Genomic DNA, 23,702 nt, shown 5'->3' on the forward strand with positions numbered 1-23,702 from the left:
AGTTTCAGCTCATCGTTTAGCTGTCGGCACCATGACTTCACTCCCACTGCTCTCATATTGTCCTTTTCGATCACAGCAGGCAGCTGTAAAAACCCACTGTGCACCATCTGTTCAGTACCAAACCGCAGACAGACAAAGGCTGTGTTCGAAATCACTCCTTCACTCAGGCATTCATGAGTCTCTCTTATATGGGAAGTACCCATATAACAGAGACTCAGTGGTTTTGACTCAGCAGTAAACTGAGATTTCGGACATGCGCTAACCATCATCAGATTGTGGAAAATCCTCCTCTAGATGAGACTCCTTATCGTTCAATTTAGCTCTATAATTTATCAGGAAGACTTCTCCAGTAGTTTGACTGTCTACCCTCTGGACATCTATGAAACATCTGGGACCAAATCCATTTAAAACAGCTTATTCACATTTGGTTTACCTGGTATAAGCATTTATTAATTTATTAAGAATTTATTATTTATTCTATGTAGAGTTCGACTGGCTGTTGATCCACAGGCACAACTTAAAATAGTCAACAAGTGTCCTATAAATTCATTCAGAAGTTATGAGAGTATTTTTAGTGTTATCACACCCACTTCATGCCCCCTCTTTGACCAGACGCCATGACCTCCCTTGCATCCAAGAGATGTTAAACAAACAGACTGAGTGAACGGAAAAATGTCTCATAACAAGAGGCAAGAGGAACCTCGGACGGGGGCTTTATTAAGTTTATCTGATCTGAGTAGGTAAAGCAGAAAGCATGTGAAGACTGTCTCTCATGATTGTGGTTTGTGTGTTTATTCACAGGAGAGGAGGAGGGAGTTTGAGGCAAACCTTGAGAAAGTGGGGCTGGAGCTGGAGACAGAGGACAAATCGGTAAGAAATTCAACCACAGAGCACTTTCGCCATCTAGTGGCTAGTTTGCTGAGGCGCATCATATTCCACAGAAAAAAGTCTTAAAGGGATGGCTCCAGAGAAGACACAATAAACTGCCATCCTTGAGACTTGTAGACGAATCTTCATAAATGGTTAAAATGAAGATCACAGTATATTTTCCTCTCTATTGTTTATACTTATATCAGGATTCAAAAGACCAGAAGACGTATTTCTTGAAGATCCATGCTCCATGGGATGTTCTGGCCACCTATGCTGATGTGTTAAAGATCAAAGTTCCCTTCAAGGAGAGTGATATCCCCCACAGTCACGATGTCCCACTGGAGTGGCTCTCGCAACCTTTCCGTCTGCCTGAGCACATAATGCGCCCACAATCTGACTACTTCACCTACCACTTCGACAAGACCAAGACCGACTTCTTCCTCATCAATGACAAGGACACATTCTTCCCACCGTCCACAAGAAACAGAATTGTGAGTATTTCCCCTCTCAAATCAGAATATACTTTCTACAGTGTTAGGAAATGCTCGTGCAACAATGAAGGAAAATGCATTTAGCTAAAAAGTTCAAAATGAATCCAAATCCCTTAATCTCCCGTTAAATCCCTTCCTTGTTGTTAGGTGTTCTACATCCTGGCTCGCTGTCCGTATTACAAAGAGGGTCGGAGAGACAAAGACAAGACAGGAATCAAGCGATTGCTCAGCAACGGGACCTACACAGCAGCCTTCCCAGTTCACGACGTAAGACCACAAAGAAGAAAGAACATAAATACAAAGAGGTCAAACAGTCAAAGTGCATTTACTCAAGTGAACAACAACTTTTAGATTAGAGTCTTTTTACTTTTACTTCACTGCAGAGAGAGATCACTGTGTCCAGCCAGCCTGGAAGATTTATGAAATGATGCACAGGTTTCCATTTAAATATGTAGAAGTAATGCTTCCTGGATCATGCACAACATTAAAGTGCTGCTTATATTTTAGCCCATGGTGATCTAACACATTGACAGGAGCGGTTTTGTACATTTTACTGTTAATACTGTCTGTTTTTCACTACTTTAAGCACTCACTTAATTTTCTCCTAACTATGAATCTGTTTTATAACACAAAACTCCAACTTTATTTTCCTTTTCACTTCAAAATGTGATGAAACAGTACACTTTCTCGACAAGAACTTTCTCTTTAAGATCTTTTGCTCGACAGTCGATATTCCGTTTTTGTTTTCCTTTCAGTGTCGATACTGGAAGAGAGCAAGAGACGCTGAATGTGAGAGCGAGCGCTACAACTTGTACAAGCACTGGGCCAAGTTTCTTTGTTTTTACAAAGAGCAGCCTCTGAACCTCATCAGGTAAACGAACAACACCTGGATCCAGTCAGCTTTTGTTTTTACATTAATCACTGAATCAGATGTTGAAATCTGAACGTTTACCTGTGAGTTAGACGTCATATTAAAGTGACTCTGTGGCTGCAGGAAGTACTATGGGGAGAAGATTGGGATCTACTTTGCCTGGTTGGGCTTCTACACGGAGATGCTGTTCTTTGCAGCCGTCATGGGCCTTATATGTTTCACCTATGGAGTGCTCAGCTATGATGACAACATATCAAGGTTAGTACCACCAGAGGGCGTCAGGGAGCTGACATTACTGCCATGTGAGATTGTTTAAAAACAGTGGGCATTCACATGCTGCTGTAAGAGTCTCCACTTCTTTAGGAAGGATTTCCACAAGATTAAGGAACCTGGCTGCAGACATTTGATCCCATACAGCCACAAAAGCATTAGTGCAGTCAGGCACTGATGCTGGGTGATAACACCAAGGGGACATTGTCACGCTGAAACAGAAAAGAGTCAAACGGTGGCCTCAAAGTTAGAAGTACGGAAGTATCTCGCTACATGCTGCAGCATCAGAAGTTGCCTTATTTGGACCACAGCAAGAGAAACAGGACCAGATCATAGCTACACTGTCCACGTCTTTGTCCACATAAAACATTAGGAACTAGTAGGACTAAGTCTTTTACCACCTTCCATTAGGCCCCAAAGCTTGACAGAGCGATTTTAACATTGCAAGACGAGCAGATGGCCTGTTCAAACCTCGCTTCTCTATATTTAACAGCCCATTTTTGAATAAACACAGTTATGTTTACCTTTTATTCTACTTGTTTATGTTCATTTACTTTTACTCTCTTTTCAGTAAAGAAATATGTGACGCCAATATCGGGGGCAACATCGTGATGTGTCCACTCTGTGATGAAAAATGTCCTTTCTGGAGGCTCAACACTACTTGTCTCTCATCCTGGGTAAAACATTTCACCTGATATGTTACTTGGACACCATTTTATAGCCAGGGTTGACATTTATGTTAATAATACACTGTTGAAATTTCCATGTGTGTGTGTTACTATGTGAGTCAGTTTATTCAAATGTTTGCAAAGAAAGTAAAGTGATAAATGTAACAGTGAGGAACTGTTGAAACTAACACAGATCTTTTACCTATGATATTTTGATCAACCACATTTAATCATAGCAAATACAGTAAAATAATTAGTATCCTGCTGAGTCAGCAGAATGTCAGCCTGTTTACTCCCAGCATGTCACTTCCTCTACCTCTCTAAGCAACTTATCCTTTTCCATATTCTCTCTCCCAGCAATCCCATCTGTTTGATAATGAGGGAACGGTATTCTTTGCCATATTTATGGGGATTTGGGGTAAGTGTCAGTCTGTTCTGCTTTTACTCTGCTTAAGACCCAATGTGCCCCCTCCTCCTGTAAGACAGATTTTCACAGTTAAAGCCCTTTCACACTGAAGCATTCAACCTCTATCCATACTGCCGCAGCCCAGAACAACTTGCCAGCACAATTATGTTGTTATGTACGAGCAGTTGGATAGCTTGCCCAGCTCAGTCAAGGCCAAGAGTGCCTGAACAGTGGCGTCATGTGCAGCGGCTAGCCAAAAAGCTATGAGAGTCATGGCACAGCTGAAACACATAACGCTTCAAAAAAACAACACAGTCACTCTCTGTCTTTTAGTCACTGCAATAGCCACAACTTGATCAAGGTTATTTTTAAAAATCGATGGACACACAAACACACTTGCATAAAGTTCTCCTTGTACAACAAAATCTGTCACCTGTCAATCCCAAACTTAAGGTTTTACCACTTTTCGTTTCATTTCTCCAAATCTGTTCAACAGTAACTCTGTTTCTGGAGTTCTGGAAGCGGCGCCAGGCCCGGCTGGAGTACGAGTGGGACCTGGTGGATTTTGAGGAGGAGCAGCAACAGCTCCAAATCCGACCAGAGTTTGAAATCAGATGCACGAACAGGAGACTCAACAAGATCACTCAGGTGCTTTAGAGCCTCCCTTCAAACATGACAAAAACATGCAATTTTAAAACAACAATTTTAAAACAATAAAGTAATTGATCTTTCAGGAAATGGAGCCCTATCTCCCCATCACCAGCAAGTGTGCTCGCTTCTGCCTCTCTGGAGCCACTGTTCTTTTCTGGGTAAGTGAATATTCACCTCAGTTGTGTGTGTGCATGTGTGTTTGCTATTTACACTACACTTAAAGAGGGTAAATCTGTCACAGTCTGGGGCAGGGACACAGGAGATGGACCCAAATGCAGACACTACAGGCAGGAAGCTAGATGCAAATAAACTGATTTAATAACCTAAAGGCGAGTGGCAGTGAGAGTAGTCCAAACACCAGGAGAATACACTGAGAACTACACAAGATATAACACTGAACAAACACAACTCAACTAACTCAGCACTAAGGGTAGAACGTCAGGAGTATATATATACACATATACAACTGACCGATGAAACGCAGGTGAAACGAAACAGGCGGGAGATCACCACAAAGACAGGACGTAAAACCACAAGAGACACAAGAGGGAAGTCATTAACAAAATAAAACAAGAAAACACAGTCACTCAGTGACATTATTCCAGGTCAACAGCTCTGTATGTGTGTGTGCTCTCCACAGATTTCTCTGATAGTTGCCTGTATTATTGGGGTCATCGCGTACAGGCTGGCCGTGTATGCTGCCTTTGCAAGTATCATTAAAGACCCCATGAGGAAGATCCAGTTGGTGGGCAGATTCATCACTCCACAGTTAGCGACTTCTGTCACCGCTTCCTGCATCAACTTTGTCATCATCATGATCCTCAACTTTTTCTATGAGAGGGTGGCCATTTGGATCACTGATCTGGGTAAGGAGGTTTCACAGTACAACACTGTCATCGTTTTGTCTTTTCATACCCTACCATCCAGTGTTGATTGTTGATTGAAATCGTCTGCAAACTGTTTGCTTCCTGCAGAAATCCCAAAGACCCACCTCGAGTATGAGAACAGGTTGACCATGAAGATGTTTCTGTTCCAGTTTGTCAACTACTACTCCTCATGTTTCTACGTGGCCTTCTTCAAGGGCAAGTTTGTGGGTTATCCCGGGAACTATTCATACATGTTTGGCAGTTCCACCAGACTGAGGAATGAAGAGGTGAGATTTTATGGCTCTAACTTCTCAATCTCTTAAAGAATCATATTTGAATCCCACTTCTTTGTGTGCTGAGCTCAGATGTATTTCTTGAAGTAAACATTCCCATAGAAAAGTGCAGCTTTTCCACATTTTTCTACAAGTGACCTGAGGGCTATTAACAGGAAGTCAAATAAAAGTGTGTTATATAAAACTAAAAACCTCTCTCTCTGTCCTAGTGTGACCCTGGAGGCTGTCTGATTGAGCTGACCACACAGCTGGTGATCGTCATGGCTGGGAAACAGTTATGGGGGAACATTCAGGAGGCCCTGCTGCCGTGAGTCCATCAAGTCTCTGTCATGTGCTGTGTCCTTACAACTTTCGCTTTAAGTGTTGCTGACGCAGGGAACTGTAGGGCCATGTCCTTTCGTAAAGGATGGTCCAGTGTCCCCTATGCTGAAGGAGATAAGAAAGGAAGCGCTGAAGTATCTCTCCTCAGCATTTAGAGAATTCGACCAATCTTGGCTGCCACTTGTTGATACTTCTGGGTCATTTCACTCAGTTAGGAACCTTGCTAAGAAACCGCAGCTCATGTCAGGGGTTGCATCCATGATTGGTTCCGTAGTCTGGACAAGATTCAGATGTTCAGATGCAACCCTGAGTGCTCAGTGCACAGATTTCACAGCAATCAGTATCTATAAAAATCTCTCACATCAAGTCAGGGTATGTGTGTTTATGAGTGTACTGACGGCGTCTGGAGGAATGCCTACAAAACAAGCAGTCGCTGGAAACTATTTAATAGTGGGTTAAATTAGAAGTGCTGAGGGGCTGTCCCAGACTTGACTCATGCTTTAAACAACTTGTTCCCATGAGATAAAGTCTCACTTGTGTGTACAACATATGGAACTTGTTAGCAGAATATGATTTTAGTTTTATCTTGACAACAGAGAACTGTGACTATTAATTTTGTAGTTAGTGTGCTCATCATTTCTTCATCATCACTCTCTGGAAACGTCTTGTTGATTTTGTGCAAATCCAACGTCTGGTGTTCGGTTTGTTGTTAATTGTTCCCAGATTGACATATGGTTCCTCTTCATGGGTTCCTTGATAGGTTGATGCGTAACTGGTGGAGTAGCAGAAAGGGGCGACACCACCCTGAGAACCATTACAGCCGCTGGGAGCAGGACCACGTCCTGCAGAACTTCAGCCAGCTGGGCTTGTTCTATGAGTACCTGGAGATGGGTGAGAGACTTCACTGGTCTGGCTGTGTGATGTGTGAAAGTACAGGTCACATGTTCTGTCAGGGAATGTTCACTGATCACAGCCAGCTGTCTCATTTCCCTGTGTTGTTCTCCCCACTCTGTGGTTTCAGTGATCCAGTTTGGCTTCATCACTCTGTTTGTGGCCTCTTTCCCCCTGGCTCCCCTCCTGGCTCTGTTCAACAACATCCTGGAGATCAGGGTGGACGCCTGGAAGTTCACTACCCAGTTCAGACGACCGGTGGCATCCAAGGCTCGAAACATTGGAGCGTGGCAGGAGATCCTCAACGCGGTGGCCATTTTGTCCGTTGTTACCAACGTGAGTTTTTGTCAGTAAATGTAAAACAATGCAAATCTAAACCTTCTTCACATCAAACATGTTATTAACAGCCCTATGTGCTTGTTTTGTTTGCAGGCTTTTATCATGGCGTTCACCTCAGACATGATCCCACGCATGGTCTACCTGTACGCCTACAGTGAAAAGGCCAGCATGAAGGACTACGTCAACAACAGCCTGTCCATATACACCATCTCACATATAACTTCACACAACATGCTGAACCTGACAACTGACAACTGGTTGGATAACTCGACCACCACCTGCAGGTACCAGGGGAAGAGCTTGTTATGCATCAGCCTCTGGCCAAAACGCACTGACTGCATTAATATCTTTTGCTTTGCTTATCTTTGTCTTGTCGTTGGGGCTGTTAGTTTTGAAGCACAAACAGCTATAGCATTTACTGATGTGTAACAGTATATTTGAATATGAATATATACATTATTCCCTGGATGATGCCCTTCTTCCTCTTGTTCTGTACAGATACCGTGACTATCGTTACCCCTCAGGCCACCAGAATGCGTACGCTCGCACCATGCAGTTCTGGCACATCCTGGCAGCCAAAATGGCCTTCATCATCATCATGGAAGTAAGACACAGTTTCTTACACTCTAAGAATAAATGCTCAGAATCCATTTAGAAAATTGATTGAACTCTTTATCCCCTCCCTGCTGCAGCATGTGGTGTTTGTGGTGAAGTTCTTCGTGGCCTGGATGATCCCAGACATCCCGTCGGACGTGAAGGCGCGGATTAAACGGGAACGCTACCTGATTCAGGAGTACCTGCATAACTACGAGGTGGAGAGGCTCAAACTCCAGCTGAGCGCCAGTTTCATCACGGAGCCACAGTCAGAAATGTCCTTGACGTCAGACAAGCACGAAGTGCTGTCTGAGTGCCTGTAGCCCCTGGACATGTCTGTTGAGAACATCCATATGCAAGGGCTTTTGTCTGGGGGATTAAAAAAACGCTACTATCTTTTATTTTTAAATGGACGTTAACATTTGTCAAGATATACTCCTGTATTAGGATCTGTGTAGAGGCATCAGAGAAACCAAAAAAAAAAAAAAATGCAACAACTTACTCCGCTCACATACTTTAAATCAGCTTTTACAGTGGATGAAACTTTTTTGTGCCATAAAAAATCATTGGAAGGTGTTACATTGATACATGTGATACATTCAAACTCTCCATTTGTCATGACTGACTGACTCTGTATGTGCTGATAGGGTTTTGATGTTGAAGATGTGACATTAGGTGTAATTAGTTATGGCATTATTCATTTAATTTTCTGCGTGTGATTCTTCTACTGAGAAACAAGACGAAGGACTGAACGGTTTGGACAAGAATATATAGTACGTGTCAGTTGTGAAGTTGTCTGATGGTAATTGTGGTTGGGAGTTCATATCATTTAACTATGAATGTAGTAAACATTCAAACTTACAAATATATCAGATATGAAACACATTGATATATATAAGAAAATTAACTAGGCGGTGCTTATTCCTCAGATTACTTTCTTTTAGAATTGGTAGCTACAAAATGTTTAGTTCCACTGATCTATAGCTGGGCTATTAGATTGTCAGTTCTGTTATTTGAGTGTGCTATGTTTAGGGAAGAGCTCTTTTTAAAAACTGTGCATTTGAAAACCAAGTACCTCCATTACACTGCCATGAATCCACCCTGTCAGTCGTATCGTGGTGAGACAGAAGCTGCAGGCTCGTCGTGCTCGTCTCCTCCTCCCTGCTCCTGCTGCGGGACAATTATAAGATTTCTACCAAAAAGAACAGATCACATGAAGAAAATGTTGTTAGAAGATCTCTGGACAGATCCTCTGTTTTAGTACAATCAGTTTGTGTGGATGAGTTCAGGTTGATCGTGTGTCAGCTTTACTCTTCACATGGATAATAAATGGCCTGTATTTCTGTTCTCAGATCAGATTGATATGCTGTAGACATACACAGTTGTAACCTTGATTTCAGAGATATACGGAAAAGAGAAGGAGTTCTTGTGCCCTGGTTGGAATCCATGTGACTGAGGATTTCAGTGAAGAAAAAAAACTCATATAATAGCTGGATACTAAGTGTTGCTGTAGATATGTTATCTATTTAAATTTGTGGTAGGGCAATTAATTTATTTATCTGTTTCTGCTGTGTAGTCTGAAGCATTTGTGTTTAGAGTCACTTCATAATCCTCTTTTTAAGATGTTTTATTATCATTTACTTGCAACACCTAATTTCTTATTTTGTACTATTCACAGCTTCATTTAAATGACTATCAATCAGTGTTAGTCCAGACAGTTCAAGTACATTTTATGCTATAATATACTACTTTGTCAAGGGCCCAGACAAGTAAAAATCTCATCTGATTACATTTCTTAACAATAGATTTCTAATTTATCAGTATGGCTTTTTTTAAAAATCTAGCTTAACATGGATTTGGATTTTTCTGTCTTTGTACTGAGACTTATTTGTGATTTATACTGTAAATAATGCAGCTGTGATTCCAGCTGACAGAACAGTAAGGCTGACTTACTCCGACCTCAGGATTAAACATCGTCTAATGTTTGTTGAGCGTTACCTGTCGAAACAGTATCCAGATGTCAAATGTTTGCAAGGGGTTAGAGCAAGTTGCATGATGTTTTTTCCCAACAAACAAATGCCTTAAATGTCTGTGTTTACTTGTTTTTGTATGATTTTGTAACAACAGAGTTTCCTATCTGAATTCAAAACCTGTTTCATATCATTTGTTGCTGCTGTTAGTCTCTGCAGAGTCATCGTTTGTCTGGTTTGATGAGCATGAATCGCTGTTATGTAAATATTCTGTCAGCTGCATTCTAAGCTAACTGTAACCTGTTGTACAGAGATGTCATAAAGCTGTTAATATTAACAATAAATGAAGAAATAACTCTGTTTAGTTTGAGTTCTACTTCCTCACTCAAGTCTATACAACAGCAGATAAACCAGGTCAAACAGGTGTGACAGGTGAGGTCAAGAAGAAGTCATGGACCTTCCCCCAAACTAAAGATCACCTCCAGACATGTTTCAAGACATAAACTGTCCTCAACAAACAAGTTCAATAAAGTAATTCTTGCACATTTTCTCCTGAAGAAAGAAAACACACTTAAGATGATGATGACTGAAGATGACGACGTTTCCAAAGCCACACTGTGCGAGTTACATGTTGGACAACAAGTGACGTCCAAAGAAGTCCGGAGGTCCTGTTTGTACATGTTGACTTTAACCTCTGAGCACAGAGGAACTTAAATATGAAAACACTCTTTAGTGTCCAACTCTACAAACACAGTGAAGGTCAAACATCACAGTGAAGCAACAATAAGCAGAACACGTTTTTGAATATGATGGACTTTAAGAAAATATAGAAAACATGATCTAACAAAATACACATGAATACAGAGAGATTAAAGGACAACAGAAGAATTCAGCACCAATCACCTCACAGTAACTACACAAAAAAGAAAAGAAATTAAAAATGATGTTAAAGCTTACATTTGTGTTAGAAGGAGGTGATGTCTAACCACCAGGTGGCGCCCAATACCCACAAATAACAAGACAGGCACTGACGCTTTCTCCCATCTTTTATCTCTTTATCACACGGCCATGCTCTACCTTAAAGGTGTATTATTATTATTATTATTATTATTATTATTATTATTATTATTATTATTATTATTATCATCAGTGCATTAGTAGTTTTATTATTTGGCTAAGTCTGGTTTGCAGAGGGACATGTATCCTTGCAATCTCATATAATACGAACAAAAAACATTTTTCCAAAATGTTGTTCATGTTTCTGTGGGAGGATGTGGTTGTCGAGGGGGAGAAAAATCGGGGAGACGCTTAAATTATTGATGGACCTCTACGATGAGGGGGTGGGGGGGTGGGGGGTGGAATCCACTCCTGCTCATTTGGTTTCCATAGCACCGCCCTCGGGAGAGCTGCAGCTTTCATAAATGGGGGTTACTATCCTTGTTTTTTTTTTGTTTAAAAAAATACTTTCTAAGCATAAATACGCAAAATAAAACCACAGAATCGAAATAGAGTTGAATTATTATTTAGGTTCTGACTGAACCTTGAAACATTTCCTCCTCCACCACCCAACCTCCAAAATGTTTTATGAAATTACCAACAGGAACAGACTCGTGTATGTGCGTTAGCGTGTTATATTTGGTCTCTGGCCTTCGTGTGTGCTGAGCAGCTGGCCAGATGTTGAACGCGGAGCTGCTGTCGCTGACCTCGGTGCTGAACACGACGTCAGATGAACCTGCGCTCACCACAGGAGACACGATACAGCCTCACTCCCTCTTTGATTTATTGAGGCTACTTCAAACACCCACTCCTGCTTTCTAAACTTTGAGCTTCTGGGTTTTTTTTCCTGTAAAGAAAAATCCTTCCATTCATTCTCTCTTTTCTCCCTCTCCCTCCCTCTCTCTCTCTCTCTCTCGCGGACACAGATCCATATCGCTCGACGACGCTGGCTATCACTTTCACTCCTTTTCGTTTTCGTCGTGATGGCACTCGGCGCGGCTACTGTACGCCAGGCAGGGGACGAGCTGGTGGTGGTGGATGAGGGCGCACAGCTCGTTTGATTCCCCCTCCTGTTTACGCGAAGGTGTTTTTGCTTCAGCACTTTGACTGTGAAAATCAGACTCGTCTGCTGCCGGATCGTCTCCTCCCTGGGCTCAGATTTAATAGAACTTCGTTCGTTGTTTTCCTCGCAGCCGCAGCTGTCGGCCATCCTGCGCCGTAACATGACGATTAAGCAGTAAAATAATAAGAATAATATTGAGCGAACAGGCCTACACACAGAAACTGGATATGGAGTCCGTGAAGACGAGAGCTACGGCGGGGGTGAAGGAATTTGCGGGGAAGACCCTGGGTCATGTGTACAGGTAAGGACAGGCAGTGTGTGTTTTTTTTCCATCTTGACTGGCGCGTGTGAATTACCTGATCTTTAAATGTGCATGGTGGATTTGAACTAGACACGAGCCACGGTGATGTGTGGGTCTGCGGGCCACCTAAAAAGTGTTTTACAACTGACAGGGATCCTTAGTCACACCTCTAAAGAAGCGAGAAGAAAATTATGCAATCAAATGTGTGTGTGTGTGTGTGTGTGTGTGTGTGTGTGTGTGTGTGTGTGTGTGAGTGGAGAGAGAGAGAAGATTGTTGGGGGTGGGGGGGGGGGGCGTTGGATGAACCTAGATGCCACTGGATGAAAACGCCGTGCACACAGTCCAGTCCATCCTGATGCATGGTGGTGGAGGGCTGAGCGTGAATATCATTAGCGGACAGGTTATACAGGACGTGCAGGCCGCGCGCAGAAATGTTTTGGGGTTCATTCATAATTTATAACGCATTTCACATTTTCTTTAAAGGCCACTGACGCACACATAATAATAAACCTGAACCTGTCCCATATTCATTTAAAACCACCACCTTTTCTTCCATAGAAACCTCCTGGTAGTTTCTGCATCTGGAGCTGAATGAATACGATTTTACACTTCAGCTATATTTAGATTATTCCCCTGTGAATTATTCTTCCATTTAAAGGGCATTTCCTGTGTTTGATTCCTTTAAATCTGCAGGAGAAATACAGTTAAACTGGTGATTTATCGAGGATCAGGCGACATTTAGTCTCCAGGAGGTTTTCAGAGAAAATACAGTTGCTGTGTTCTCCTGACCAGGCCTCTGATCCTACTCGCTTTTTATTCGATTGTTTTTCTGTCATTTCTATTTAAATGATCCTCCAGGTTTTTCATTCGTTTGCAGACTCGGGAATTTAAATGTTTCGTCATTTTTTAATCCTGCATTTGGACAAACAGTGTGTGGTGAATAAATGTGACTTTCCTGACCGGGGGGGGACTTTGAGGAATGCCCACAGACGTGTGTCTGGAGGCTGGAGCTGCTGCTCGGTCCCGTGAATGCTAATTAGTGTGAAAGTGAGCGGGGCTGCTGCAATGCGGTACAGTCAGGGACATACTCGCCCGTGTTCAGCTCCACAGGCCATGTTTGTTTGCTGGATTGTTTTCTTAATAGCTGATCTTATTTGGTCTTAATTCGTTGCTCGTGTCTCTTTGTACCATCTGATCTGAAGCTCGTAGACATGACGATCTTACTGTGACTCAGTGAGAAACAGCACAGAGGCCTCACACAGATACGAGCTATGATTGAGGTGATTCTGCAAGAACCGCCTCGTGCACTGTCTTGACCGGAAAGACAAACAAACCACAACAAACCACCTACGCTCCGAGTATCCAGTGCATGATCAAATATTCATACAAAGTGGAAATGAAGAAAGGCCTCCTCAGACATATTTCTCACTATCACAGGAGGAAGTGTGCGTTTGTTTTTGAGCACCATCCTCTCATGTGGTGTCATGTTATTATTTGGCGGGCCTCAGTAGACAGTGTTGTCCTCACCTGGCTGTTGCAGGGTGATGGAGGGGAGACAGAAAACCGGGGACGTGATCGAGCTGACGGAGGACGGGCGGCCCCGGGAGGCCGCGGAGAAGAAACCCCCGCTGTGCGACTGCAAGTGCTTCGGTCTGCCCCGCCGCTATGTCATCGCCATCATGAGCGGCCTGGGCTTCTGCATCTCCTTCGGCATCCGGTGTAACCTGGGCGTGGCCATTGTGGGCATGGTCAACAACAGCACCATCCACCAGAACGGCAAGATCATCATCAAAGAGGTGCGGCAAACGTAAAAAAAAAAACCCCACGCAGACTGCATGGCACGAGACGCAGGACAGGACACCTGAGTGTTGGTTTATCTAGAAAGAGAAAGGGAGAAGCAGGAATGTGAATTTCTCCACACGAGATACAGAATATGTGAAGGCCTGCTGCCATGACAGGCCAAAACATTACTTCTCAAATCTTAACTGACCCCAGCTAATCAGGAGTGATTGGTTTTCTCCAAATGTAAACGCATATTTGTCTGATTTTTTTTTTTTTAAATAGGCCTTAATATTTTAAAACCGTTAATGCACCATAGAGATGATCATGTTTTATAAGGTCAGCTGCTTTTATACCTTGTGTACTTTGGGTTGTAGGCCACATCATGTCATTATAAAAGGATTAAAAGTCAAAGTGTATCTGAGTGTGGAGCCTAAATCATGCAGAAACATGGGCTGACATTATTTTAAAATACATTTCCTTTAGAGCACGTGCTCAGATAAAGGGCACGTGTATGAGGTTAAAATGCACACACACGTTTAAAGTGATGTCTCGATGTGTGAATCCATGATAGAACATGAACATATTTCGGTCAAATTAACACATAAAGGCCTATTTGTGTTTTTTCAAATGTCATCTAATCGAAATAAACCGGTACAGGCCTTTAACAAACAGGCCTGCCTTTAGATCAGTTCCCTTCCCTTCAGAGAGCAATGCTTTTCCGTTTATTTCCCAAAATAAATGTTCATTTATTCAGCGCCAGCGTTATGTTCATGTGCGTGTTTTTTTTTTTTTTTTGTTTAAATCACTGCTATTATTTTCCATATCATTTTCCAGAAAGCCAAGTTCAACTGGGATCCAGAGACGGTGGGAATGATTCACGGATCTTTTTTCTGGGGCTACATCGTGACACAAATCCCGGGAGGATACATATCCTCCAGGCTCGCAGCAAACAGGTAGGCGGCACTCCCCGTGAATTACCATAAATACAACACAGCCTCATTCATTTGGCAGATGAATCATTGTGATTAAAAAAAAAAAAAAAAAAGATTTTTGGCCTATTAAAGGAAATCACTGAGCAGTTGGCGCGACTCTCACTCTCTTCACCGTGTGTTTCCTTTCTTTGTTATTTTTAAAATAGATTGGAAACGAAAATGAACAAATGGGAACTGGAATAAATTCAGTTACTAACACTAAAAAAAAATCAAAATCAAAATCAAACACAGCCAAAGGAAGACATAAAAAACGGTGTCATCCTGATCGAAATGATGAATTGGATGAATTCACAGTTATAAGCTGAGAATCATGCATGATAAAGGCAGCAGACAGTCAGCTGCTCTGAAGTGATGCAGAGCTGCAGGGAGGGCACCGGGCTGGCAGGCCTGCAGCCCCCGGTGTCAGGGCGTCCTGCCACCTGTTAATGAGCTCCCTGGGGGGAGCCGGGTCTAATCTGTCGCTCTCTCAGGGCATGGAGACCAGACCCTGTCTTGTCGCCAAAGGCTTTTATTCACACGAGCACTGCCAATGCATAAAGTCATTCTAATTACGTTATATTACAGACAGTAGGCTATAATATGAATGGGACGGCGCGGATTTTAGGGATTGGATGTTGGTGAATAGACCATGACTCATTCAGTCGTTAGTGGTAACAGCACCCTCTATAAAGGCAAAATGATTCTACTTATCTCAACACTAGAGGCCTAAATCTTGAACACGCTATTAAAAATGAAGGATTATAAATTAAAAGACAAAATAACAGCCTAATATCAGCCCACATAATGGTCATTATTTAAAGGTATATGTATAGATTAGCCCGTTATGAAGTCACGTGCTGTGCCCTGATTTTTACATAGGCCTGTCTTCTTTCTTGAAAAGCATTTTTTATTTTCCTAATCCCTGTCGTCTGCTCCTCGTGCCGTTGATTGACACGAGGATGCAATCGAATCAATTGGTCTCGTGCCCAACAGTAGTCTCAACCGGATTAGGGCTTGCCCCCCGCGTGCAGATGAGAGGGGCGGGAGGGACGTGACGGAAATGAGAAATAGCTCGGTGTTGGATGGATGGCCTGGTCCTCCCTCCCTGCGCCTGATTTCACTCGCTCAGCTGCTCCCTCAAGGTAAAAGGAAAGAAATAAATAAAGCTAATGTTCTTCTTTTCTTCGACATTTAAGGACAAAAATATTCAACAGAAAAAAAACAAACCGTTTCAGCTTCAAAAATGGGCTGAAAATGTAAAGTAAAAAGCCTACGTGGATCCTTTTTTTTTTTTTTTTTTTTTTTTTTTTTTTTTTTTACCGGATAATTAGCAACATCGTGATAAATAAATAGTTATTGTAAAAATGGCGACGTTTAAATCTTCTACTTGCCTCTTTTTTAATGTCAAATCAAATTAAATGTCGTTAGTCGTTAGTGAAAAAAAATAGAGGGTAACCAACGTGAAAACGGTTGCTAGGCGACGCGTACATATCGACGTGATAGTTGACGGGGCGTTGCTGCTCAAAATATTTATTTTCTGTGTCGTAAGAAAGGCGCGTATGACGCAGAGCCAATCAGAAGCGGGGACACGACACACGAACTGCGTCAGCACCTATACCTGACGGATTTCTCTAATTTTCAAAAGGAGACACAGGCAAAGGCGCCATATTGTAATGAGCTTTCATCTAAAAATGTGAATAATTTTAATTCACTGATATTTTCTGAGGTGGAAAAGCATCAAAATGACATAAAAAGTAATTTTCTTTAAGAAGGCTAATTATGCAGATTGGCCTGTTTGACTGAATATTATTATTTGACTCAGATTTTTGATGCATCAGTGTGTAGGGATCATTTTATTGATGCAAATGGTTAAAGTCAGGATAATTTAAAGTACTTTACATGCTGCAGGGGATTTTAATCTATAGTAACCCATCGTAATTCATTTGTTGATTATATTTTGTTTCGATAATGTGAATCTGTAGTAGACTCACTATTGACTTGCCTACAGTTGTCAAATAAATGTAGTGTAGAGATAAATGTAGAGGTGAAAGATTTTCCCCTCAGATGTTACGGACTAGGAGTAAGTAACCTAAAATGAAACTATTCGAGTACTTAGTTACTTTCTACCACTGGATATTTTCAGTGTAAAGTGCAATAAAGGAAAAATAAAAAACCCAAGGCCACTAACATTTTTAAATAATCTAAAAAACAAAAGGTGTATTTCATCCAATGTAATAAAATTTGTAAAAATTGTAAATAGTGTGATGAAAAGAATTAAAGGAGGAGCTGCTATATATATAAAATGCTACATTTAAAATGCCTTTTGTCGTTTTCAGGGTATTCGGTGCAGCCATTGTTTTAACCTCAACACTCAACATGTTCATTCCCTCGGCTGCCCGAGTCCATTATGGGTGTGTCATTTTTGTCAGGATATTACAAGGGCTGGTGGAGGTAAGAGACTGTTGATATCCAAGGGTGTAATTTGTGAATCTTTCTTCTCTTTGACAAAAGTCATAGCATGTGACGTAAATAAACATATTCTCCCCATCAGCAGAACGTAAAGGCTTCATGTGTCTAATGTGAGTTTCTGTTATTGTGACTGAGAATAGTTGGGAATTTGCAACGATACACGACACAAAGGGGCTTCCTGCAAATTCTAGTCCAAGAGACAGCGAAGGGAAAGACCGTTATGTGCACTGGATATTCAGCCAGAGGAAATATGAGATGAGTCGTATTGATCCAGTCCACTATAGCTGAGTGTTTGTGGGATTGTCCAGCTGATTTTTTTTTTACTGTCACACTTTGTATCCTGGATACACAACAGCAGAGTGCTGGTGTTCAGACAGATGAAAAGGAAAATGCTGACATGCAAACGCACATCAATCTTCTGGCTTCATAGTGGAACATGACACCCAGATATCTGCCTGTTGTGTACTAAATCCTAACCTGTTAATTGAATTTGTCTGTACTGGAAAATACAGGAGGCTGCTACTACAGTTCTTAGATATGCAAATAAGTCGTGGCCCTACATCACTCTCCTAAGAAAGTCCACGCAGATTGTATTTTACATCAGCACAGTTTGTTCAAATTAGTGACTGATGAACATTTAATAGCTGCAGGGCTGCTCTGCTCCATGAACAGCTCGTGAAGTCCTCTTTGCTCATGGTGCTGTGCAATTTGCTCATGTTAATTACAGGGGTGAAAATGTTAATTTATGTTAGTTATTATATGTGTTCTGAAACCACAATTCTTTGGACCAAAAATGGGTGCAAACTACACATAGATGTGGCCTATTATTTGTTCATTGTACAAACTCACACACTTATTTTAACACATTGGTAAACTGAATTTAAACTATCCCACTGGCTGCTGCTAAGCCAAACATGGCTCTTGCTGACTGTTTGCATGTTTCCTCACCATGAATTAAAACAGACTGTTGCTGTGTGGTGTGTTTAGGGAGTGACCTACCCGGCCTGTCATGGCATCTGGAGTAAGTGGGCTCCTCCGCTGGAGAGGAGTCGTTTGGCCACCATATCATTCTGTGGTAAATACTTTCTCCTGTTAGCATTTAGAAACTGGGATCATGTTCCTGTACTAGTGAAGAAGTTTTAGCTTCCAAGCTTTGACTCTCTTGTCTCTCTGTCTGTCAGGCTCTTACGCTGGTGCTGTGATAGCGATGCCTCTGGCTGGGATCCTGGTCCAGTACTCAGGCTGGTCCTCAGTGTTCTACGTCTACGGTAAGATTGGTTGATGAGGGCCCTCATGTGATACATACGTGTATTATTGCACAGGGTAACAGGAAATGAAAAATGTTTAGCTGAAGTGTTTTTAAGTTGGGTTGAAACCTTGACAGCAAGAGAGTCCAGTCAAAGTCAAATGGATTTATCCAGGCAGACTGTATTGATTTCCTTCCCCCAATGTTTTGGTGTGTCAATAAATAACCCCCAGTCTTTCTTCCTGGGCTGAATACAGTTAGCTTTCCTGTCTGGGTTTTATTCTCTTAGGCATTTTGGAAAGATCAGACTGCCCAATACTGTGTGTGTGTGTGTGTGTGTGTGTGTGTGTGCACTGATGAGGTCAAAACTAGCTGCGGTACTTCATCTATAATTATCTGAAGCTCTGACATGTAATCTGTCTGTGATATTCAGGGTGCTTCGGCATCTTCTGGTATATGTTCTGGATCTTTGTGTCTTATGAGAGCCCTGCTGAACATCCTACCATTACCGACGAGGAACGCTGCTACATTGAGGAGAGCATTGGAGAGAGTGCCAAGCTAATGGGTCCTTCTGAGGTGAGGACAGACCCCACAGAAAACCCATCAATCAATCCAGTCACAGTGGTTAATGTAGATTTACGTCTAAAATCTAACCCTCTGTGATGATCTATCCCAGAAATTCAAGACCCCCTGGAGGAAGTTCTTCACCTCTATGCCTGTCTATGCAATCATTGTAGCCAACTTCTGCAGGAGCTGGACCTTCTACCTGCTGCTGATCAGCCAACCTGCATATTTTGAGGAAGTGTTTGGCTTTGAGATAAGCAAGGTGAGCTTACGACACAAGTCAGCGAGCAAGTGGCAAACATGGAGCTTGGATTGTGTGATCGATAGAGGGTGATGGTGAAAAACAAAGCTGAGCATGTGACAATTCAAAGTCAATGTCGGTACAGCTGGTGGTTTGAGGTTTGTTCTCATCAGCTGATACATTACATAACAAGGTGAAATCAGTTCACAAAGGATTTGAAAGGTTATTTTTTCCCAGCAAAAAGTTCCTGTGTTTCCTATAGAAAAGTTGGGAAGATCATAAATGGCAGAACGAGTGACTATCACACTATCACAAACACATGAAATTAATATTGTGGAAGATAAATCCTCTTAAAGCTTAAAACATAAATGAGCATGACTACATGAGCAACGATTAGCTATTAGCTTAGCTATTATTGATAGGTCGCCAGTCTATCACAGGGCCTAATAAAGACTTTAACACTTTAATATGCATGGCATCTACATTTTATATGACTGCCTGGCTTCTCTGTAAAATATCTCCACCACATAGTGCCCTCAGAAACTCTCACACATGATGCGTCCACGTACTCAGTGCCGTGTTACAGCTGTAAAATGGACTGTCAGACAACACTGTGCTTATCAGAGATGACACAAAGTGAGGATGATTCATAAGCGTCCAAAATGTTCATTTACTACTCACCATAGAGTGCACACTGCTCATGGTGAGAAGCTGATTTAAAAAATGATCGTTACAAAAAGTTGGAGTAGTATTAAACAGGCAACAACTGTCGTCTAAAAATTGTGCAAAACAAATCTAATGTGCTGCATCTTATTTGGTTGATTTTCTGCATGTGGTTGTAGGTCGGCATACTGTCTGCCCTCCCCCATTTGGTGATGACCATCATCGTGCCCATCGGTGGCCAGCTGGCCGACTACCTGCGCAGCAAGAACATCCTGACAACTACCACTGTCAGGAAAATCATGAACTGTGGAGGTGAGAAGTCTGGGCTGAGACTGAAAAATCATTTTCCACACCTTCCCTCTGCTCTGCTACAGGGTGTTATTTTCATGGTGCTAGATCCATACTGTTCTTTTTTTCAGTTGCTCTTCACTGACAGACGCATTTAAGAGATGGTTGTGTTTGTATTTTTGTAAAAATCTATGTGTTCGATACGTGTACACAAGTTGAGTTGCTGATTGTGACTGTGCATTGATTTCATATCTGTCACTTACGTAATTGAGTGCAGACCATGTATCATGCTTAATTCAATTGGCACAGTGATGACCAACAGCCTATGGGCTTTGTGTGTGTCTGTGTGTGTGTGACCTGCTGTCTCTTTCTGTTAGGATTTGGCATGGAGGCCACATTGCTGCTGGTGGTAGGATATTCCCACAGCAAAGGGGTGGCCATCTCCTTCCTGGTGCTGGCAGTGGGCTTCAGTGGATTTGCTATATCAGGTTAGTACTCAGCTTATTCAGAATGTCATTTAAGTACAGTTTAGGATACAATGCACTGTAGCTGAAATGATGTGAGTAGGTTTACTGGATCTAATGTTGTGTGTCTTTGTATAGTTCTTCTCCCAACAGAGGTGGATTTGGGGAGTCTTAAAGAGAAGGCTAATAAGTCATATTTTAATGGGATGAATGCTTATTTACTTTTCTGTATGATAAACCTGTAGCCAGGAGATGGCTGGCTTCAAAGTAAAGACTGGAAACAGCAGCTGGAAAGCTCAGAAATAAACATATTTCGTTTGTTTACTTCAAACTAAAAAGCAAAGTTGTTGTGGTATTATGGGGTGTTACATGCTGCAGTATTTCTTGGAGCAGAGACTTCCTGGAGGGCCTTTGTTACCTGGTTTCCCTCTGCTCTCGCTCTTTATGCTAAGCTAAGCTAACTGTGAGGGTTTTTAAAAAAAACCTTTTTATATCATTTCACTTAGGAGCTATTTAAATATTCTCTCACTAAAAGGAGAAATTGCATCATTATAATTGTTCTTCATTAAGTTATTTATTCTCAATCCAAATTCCTTGTAAATTCTGTTTTTCTAAGAGAGAAATTCTGGAGGATAACTGAAAGGCTGATGTGTGGTTTGTGTTTCCATACAAACTGGGAGCATGTACAAGTGTAAAAGAGTTTCTTTGATGATGAGATTGAATAGTTGGTTTGTACTGTGTGTTCTTAACAGAAAGCTGAGTGTGGGGATTATAAAATCTAAAATGTATTTGAAATTAAATTCGATTTTGTAAATGTCCCAAGCAGTGGTATATTTGCTGTTATTTGACAATACGATGCTGCAGATGCACGTAGTATCATTTCCAAAATTCAAATAATTCAAGCACTTAATCAAAATTAGCTTTAAGATATGAGATTTCAGATATTACTTGTGACACATTTTCACTGACTGGCAAAATGAGCCTCTCAGCTTCCTCTGGCTGTTCATTCAACAGATCCTTTCATGATTATGCTCAGCTACACAGGATGCAGAGGTCTGGGACTGAGTGCAAAATCAGTTTCTTGCCTGTTGTTCTTGAGCTTTCTCCTGGAGTGTTTAATAATTCAGTGCTAGCTGTCCCCGGGGGGTTTGCCAGGCAGGACACTTACTCATTCAGCCAGTCAGGGAGGGTGGGGGAGGAGGAGGATGTGTGGCGAGTTGGTTGCTGCCTGTTTTTGCAACACCATCGTCGCTATTTGTCCTGTTTTTATCTACAACTGTGTAGTGAATCTGTTGCTTTTATTACTTGACGCATATGGTCACAGTGTTTCCCTCTGTTTGACATTTAAATCTGTTGCCTCGAGTTGTTCATAATTCACAAGGTAAAATTTAGCAACAATATTTTTTTTTCTTTTTTACTCCACCAGGTTTTAATGTCAATCACCTGGATATTGCTCCACGTTATGCCAGTATCCTAATGGGCATCTCTAACGGTGTGGGTACCCTGTCTGGGATGGTGTGCCCACTGATTGTTGGTGCTATGACAAAGAACAAGGTAAGAGCGCCAAACATTGCCGTACTAGATCCTCTCATTTCAAATATGTGCAAAGTCATAAGCAGACATAAATAAGTAGCTGACGCTTTATCTTAAACATTTAAAAGCTGTGCATAAAGATTTAATACATAATTTATGTATAATGTATTTGTAAGCAGATCTAAGTGTTCATTAATGTATTTGACAAGTATAACTCCTCCTGTGAAGTTATAATTACTAACAAATATTGCACATTAAAAAAGTGACTACCTTTGTGGTCGATTGAAACGTCAAATAAATGTATTTTTGTTGTTATATCTGTGTTGAACTATAAGAGGCTTTAAGGTTGGTAAAATAATGTGTGACGGTGGTGTATGAGTTCTGTATCAGCATGTTCCAACTATACATTAAAGTTATGATATTTACGATGTGTCAAATATTTAAGCCCGATAATCAGCGTTTTTAATTGCAACACTCCATTAAATAGATTCGCAAAATTGCCATTTCCCCAAAATTCAGCTGTAAAGCTCTGTGGGTTCACAAAGATTCAAATTCATTTATCAAAAAGCAATGATCAAAAAAAGGCTAAATATTTCCCTGGGAACTGTGGCTTTCAGTAAATGTTAGTCAAACAGGAGTAAAGTGTACATTTGTTTGTTTGGGGACTTGCAGCACCTTGGCGATGAAGGAACAAGTCATCCAGCGCAACGCAGCAGCATCTACAGCACAGAGACTGTATCTGAATCTATTCATCTTTGGTTTTAGTGACAAACCTAAAGCTAACAACAGGAACTGGAATTTGCTTCCCCTTTCAATGATTGGCTGCATTAATGCAATAAAAATGGTTGCTTATACCTTTTCCAAAACCTTCCTATCTACTTACAATTATCGTTTTTCATTCAGTTATCCTTTCATTTGTCTGGGCACATAAATCCCCTCACAAACAAGGTTGGCCTGAGCCTCCCTGTATTTAAGCATTACTATCGGGCTGCAAACGGCTTCTCCTGTGATGACTGGTCTGCTGTTTCTCCCCTTTGGCTAAAAGTTCAATCCCTGTCAGTTTTGGAAACCTCTCTCCCTGTGTTGCGTTTCAGTGCACTCTCCTATAGCATACAATCACCTGTTCAAACCTGCACTGATGGTTAGAGTGTTTCTCGATTGGAGGGAAAGGGGATTGAGCTGCATTACATAAATATTAAATTCAGCTCCAAACTAAATATCACCTCCCCCAGTCACATTTTTATCGTTATCTTCAAGTTAGAGAGCACATACAAGAGTTGGCAGTCAAACCACAGAGCCATATCTTTTATGATTTGCTTTTCTTACATCCAAACTCTGAACACCTGATTTCCCGCTTTATCGTGGCTTTCACAACACCAACAAACACCAGTCACCTTCGGGATGCCTGGGCTGAAGAACTGAGTATCCCTCTGTCAGGCGAATACATAGCTGTTCCATCAATTCTAGATATAGACTAATTCAATTTAAAATCATACACAGATTGTACTTTGATTCAGTGTTTCCTATGTGTGATAGAGACAACGGCCCTCTCTTCCCATCAAAAACAGGCAGTTAAAACAGGCATGGTTGCAGCTAAAAAATTAATACTTTTAAATTGGA

General features: G+C 41.5%; 2 protein-coding genes and 1 long non-coding RNA gene across 4 annotated transcripts in view; 2 read left to right on the top strand and 1 right to left on the bottom strand.

Moving 5' to 3' along the window:
- The window catches only part of ano5b (anoctamin 5b), a 22,136-nt gene extending 12,275 nt beyond the window's left edge, over positions 1-9,861 (top strand). For both annotated transcript variants that reach the window (XM_018686293.2, XM_018686294.2), the window contains 17 exons: positions 802-870; positions 1,077-1,361; positions 1,509-1,628; positions 2,117-2,232; positions 2,356-2,490; positions 3,074-3,179; positions 3,528-3,588; positions 4,073-4,224; positions 4,311-4,385; positions 4,868-5,093; positions 5,202-5,380; positions 5,596-5,693; positions 6,468-6,598; positions 6,729-6,934; positions 7,031-7,221; positions 7,436-7,541; positions 7,630-9,861. In XM_018686293.2, the coding sequence (XP_018541809.1) occupies positions 802-870; positions 1,077-1,361; positions 1,509-1,628; positions 2,117-2,232; positions 2,356-2,490; positions 3,074-3,179; positions 3,528-3,588; positions 4,073-4,224; positions 4,311-4,385; positions 4,868-5,093; positions 5,202-5,380; positions 5,596-5,693; positions 6,468-6,598; positions 6,729-6,934; positions 7,031-7,221; positions 7,436-7,541; positions 7,630-7,854 (2,481 nt within the window). In that variant the 3' untranslated portion in view covers positions 7,855-9,861. The remainder of the gene's footprint in view (positions 1-801; positions 871-1,076; positions 1,362-1,508; positions 1,629-2,116; positions 2,233-2,355; positions 2,491-3,073; positions 3,180-3,527; positions 3,589-4,072; positions 4,225-4,310; positions 4,386-4,867; positions 5,094-5,201; positions 5,381-5,595; positions 5,694-6,467; positions 6,599-6,728; positions 6,935-7,030; positions 7,222-7,435; positions 7,542-7,629) is intronic.
- The window catches only part of LOC127142979 (uncharacterized), a 26,362-nt gene continuing 10,703 nt past the window's right edge, over positions 8,044-23,702 (bottom strand). Inside the window, exons 2-3 of the long non-coding RNA XR_007814142.1 lie at positions 13,389-13,738; positions 8,044-8,723 (exon numbers count right to left, since the gene is read on the bottom strand). This is a non-coding gene — a long non-coding RNA (uncharacterized LOC127142979). The remainder of the gene's footprint in view (positions 8,724-13,388; positions 13,739-23,702) is intronic.
- slc17a6b (solute carrier family 17 member 6b) overlaps positions 10,876-23,702 on the top strand; it is a 17,169-nt gene continuing 4,342 nt past the window's right edge. Inside the window, exons 1-11 of the mRNA XM_018686295.2 lie at positions 10,876-11,861; positions 13,402-13,657; positions 14,478-14,596; positions 16,951-17,065; positions 18,071-18,158; positions 18,265-18,351; positions 18,763-18,905; positions 19,006-19,155; positions 19,977-20,109; positions 20,463-20,573; positions 21,976-22,103. Of these exons, the coding sequence (XP_018541811.1) occupies positions 11,788-11,861; positions 13,402-13,657; positions 14,478-14,596; positions 16,951-17,065; positions 18,071-18,158; positions 18,265-18,351; positions 18,763-18,905; positions 19,006-19,155; positions 19,977-20,109; positions 20,463-20,573; positions 21,976-22,103 (1,404 nt within the window). The 5' untranslated portion in view covers positions 10,876-11,787. The remainder of the gene's footprint in view (positions 11,862-13,401; positions 13,658-14,477; positions 14,597-16,950; positions 17,066-18,070; positions 18,159-18,264; positions 18,352-18,762; positions 18,906-19,005; positions 19,156-19,976; positions 20,110-20,462; positions 20,574-21,975; positions 22,104-23,702) is intronic.

This window comes from Lates calcarifer, linkage group LG2 (assembly GCF_001640805.2).
Source record: "Lates calcarifer isolate ASB-BC8 linkage group LG2, TLL_Latcal_v3, whole genome shotgun sequence".
Lineage (NCBI taxonomy): Eukaryota > Metazoa > Chordata > Actinopteri > Centropomidae > Lates > Lates calcarifer.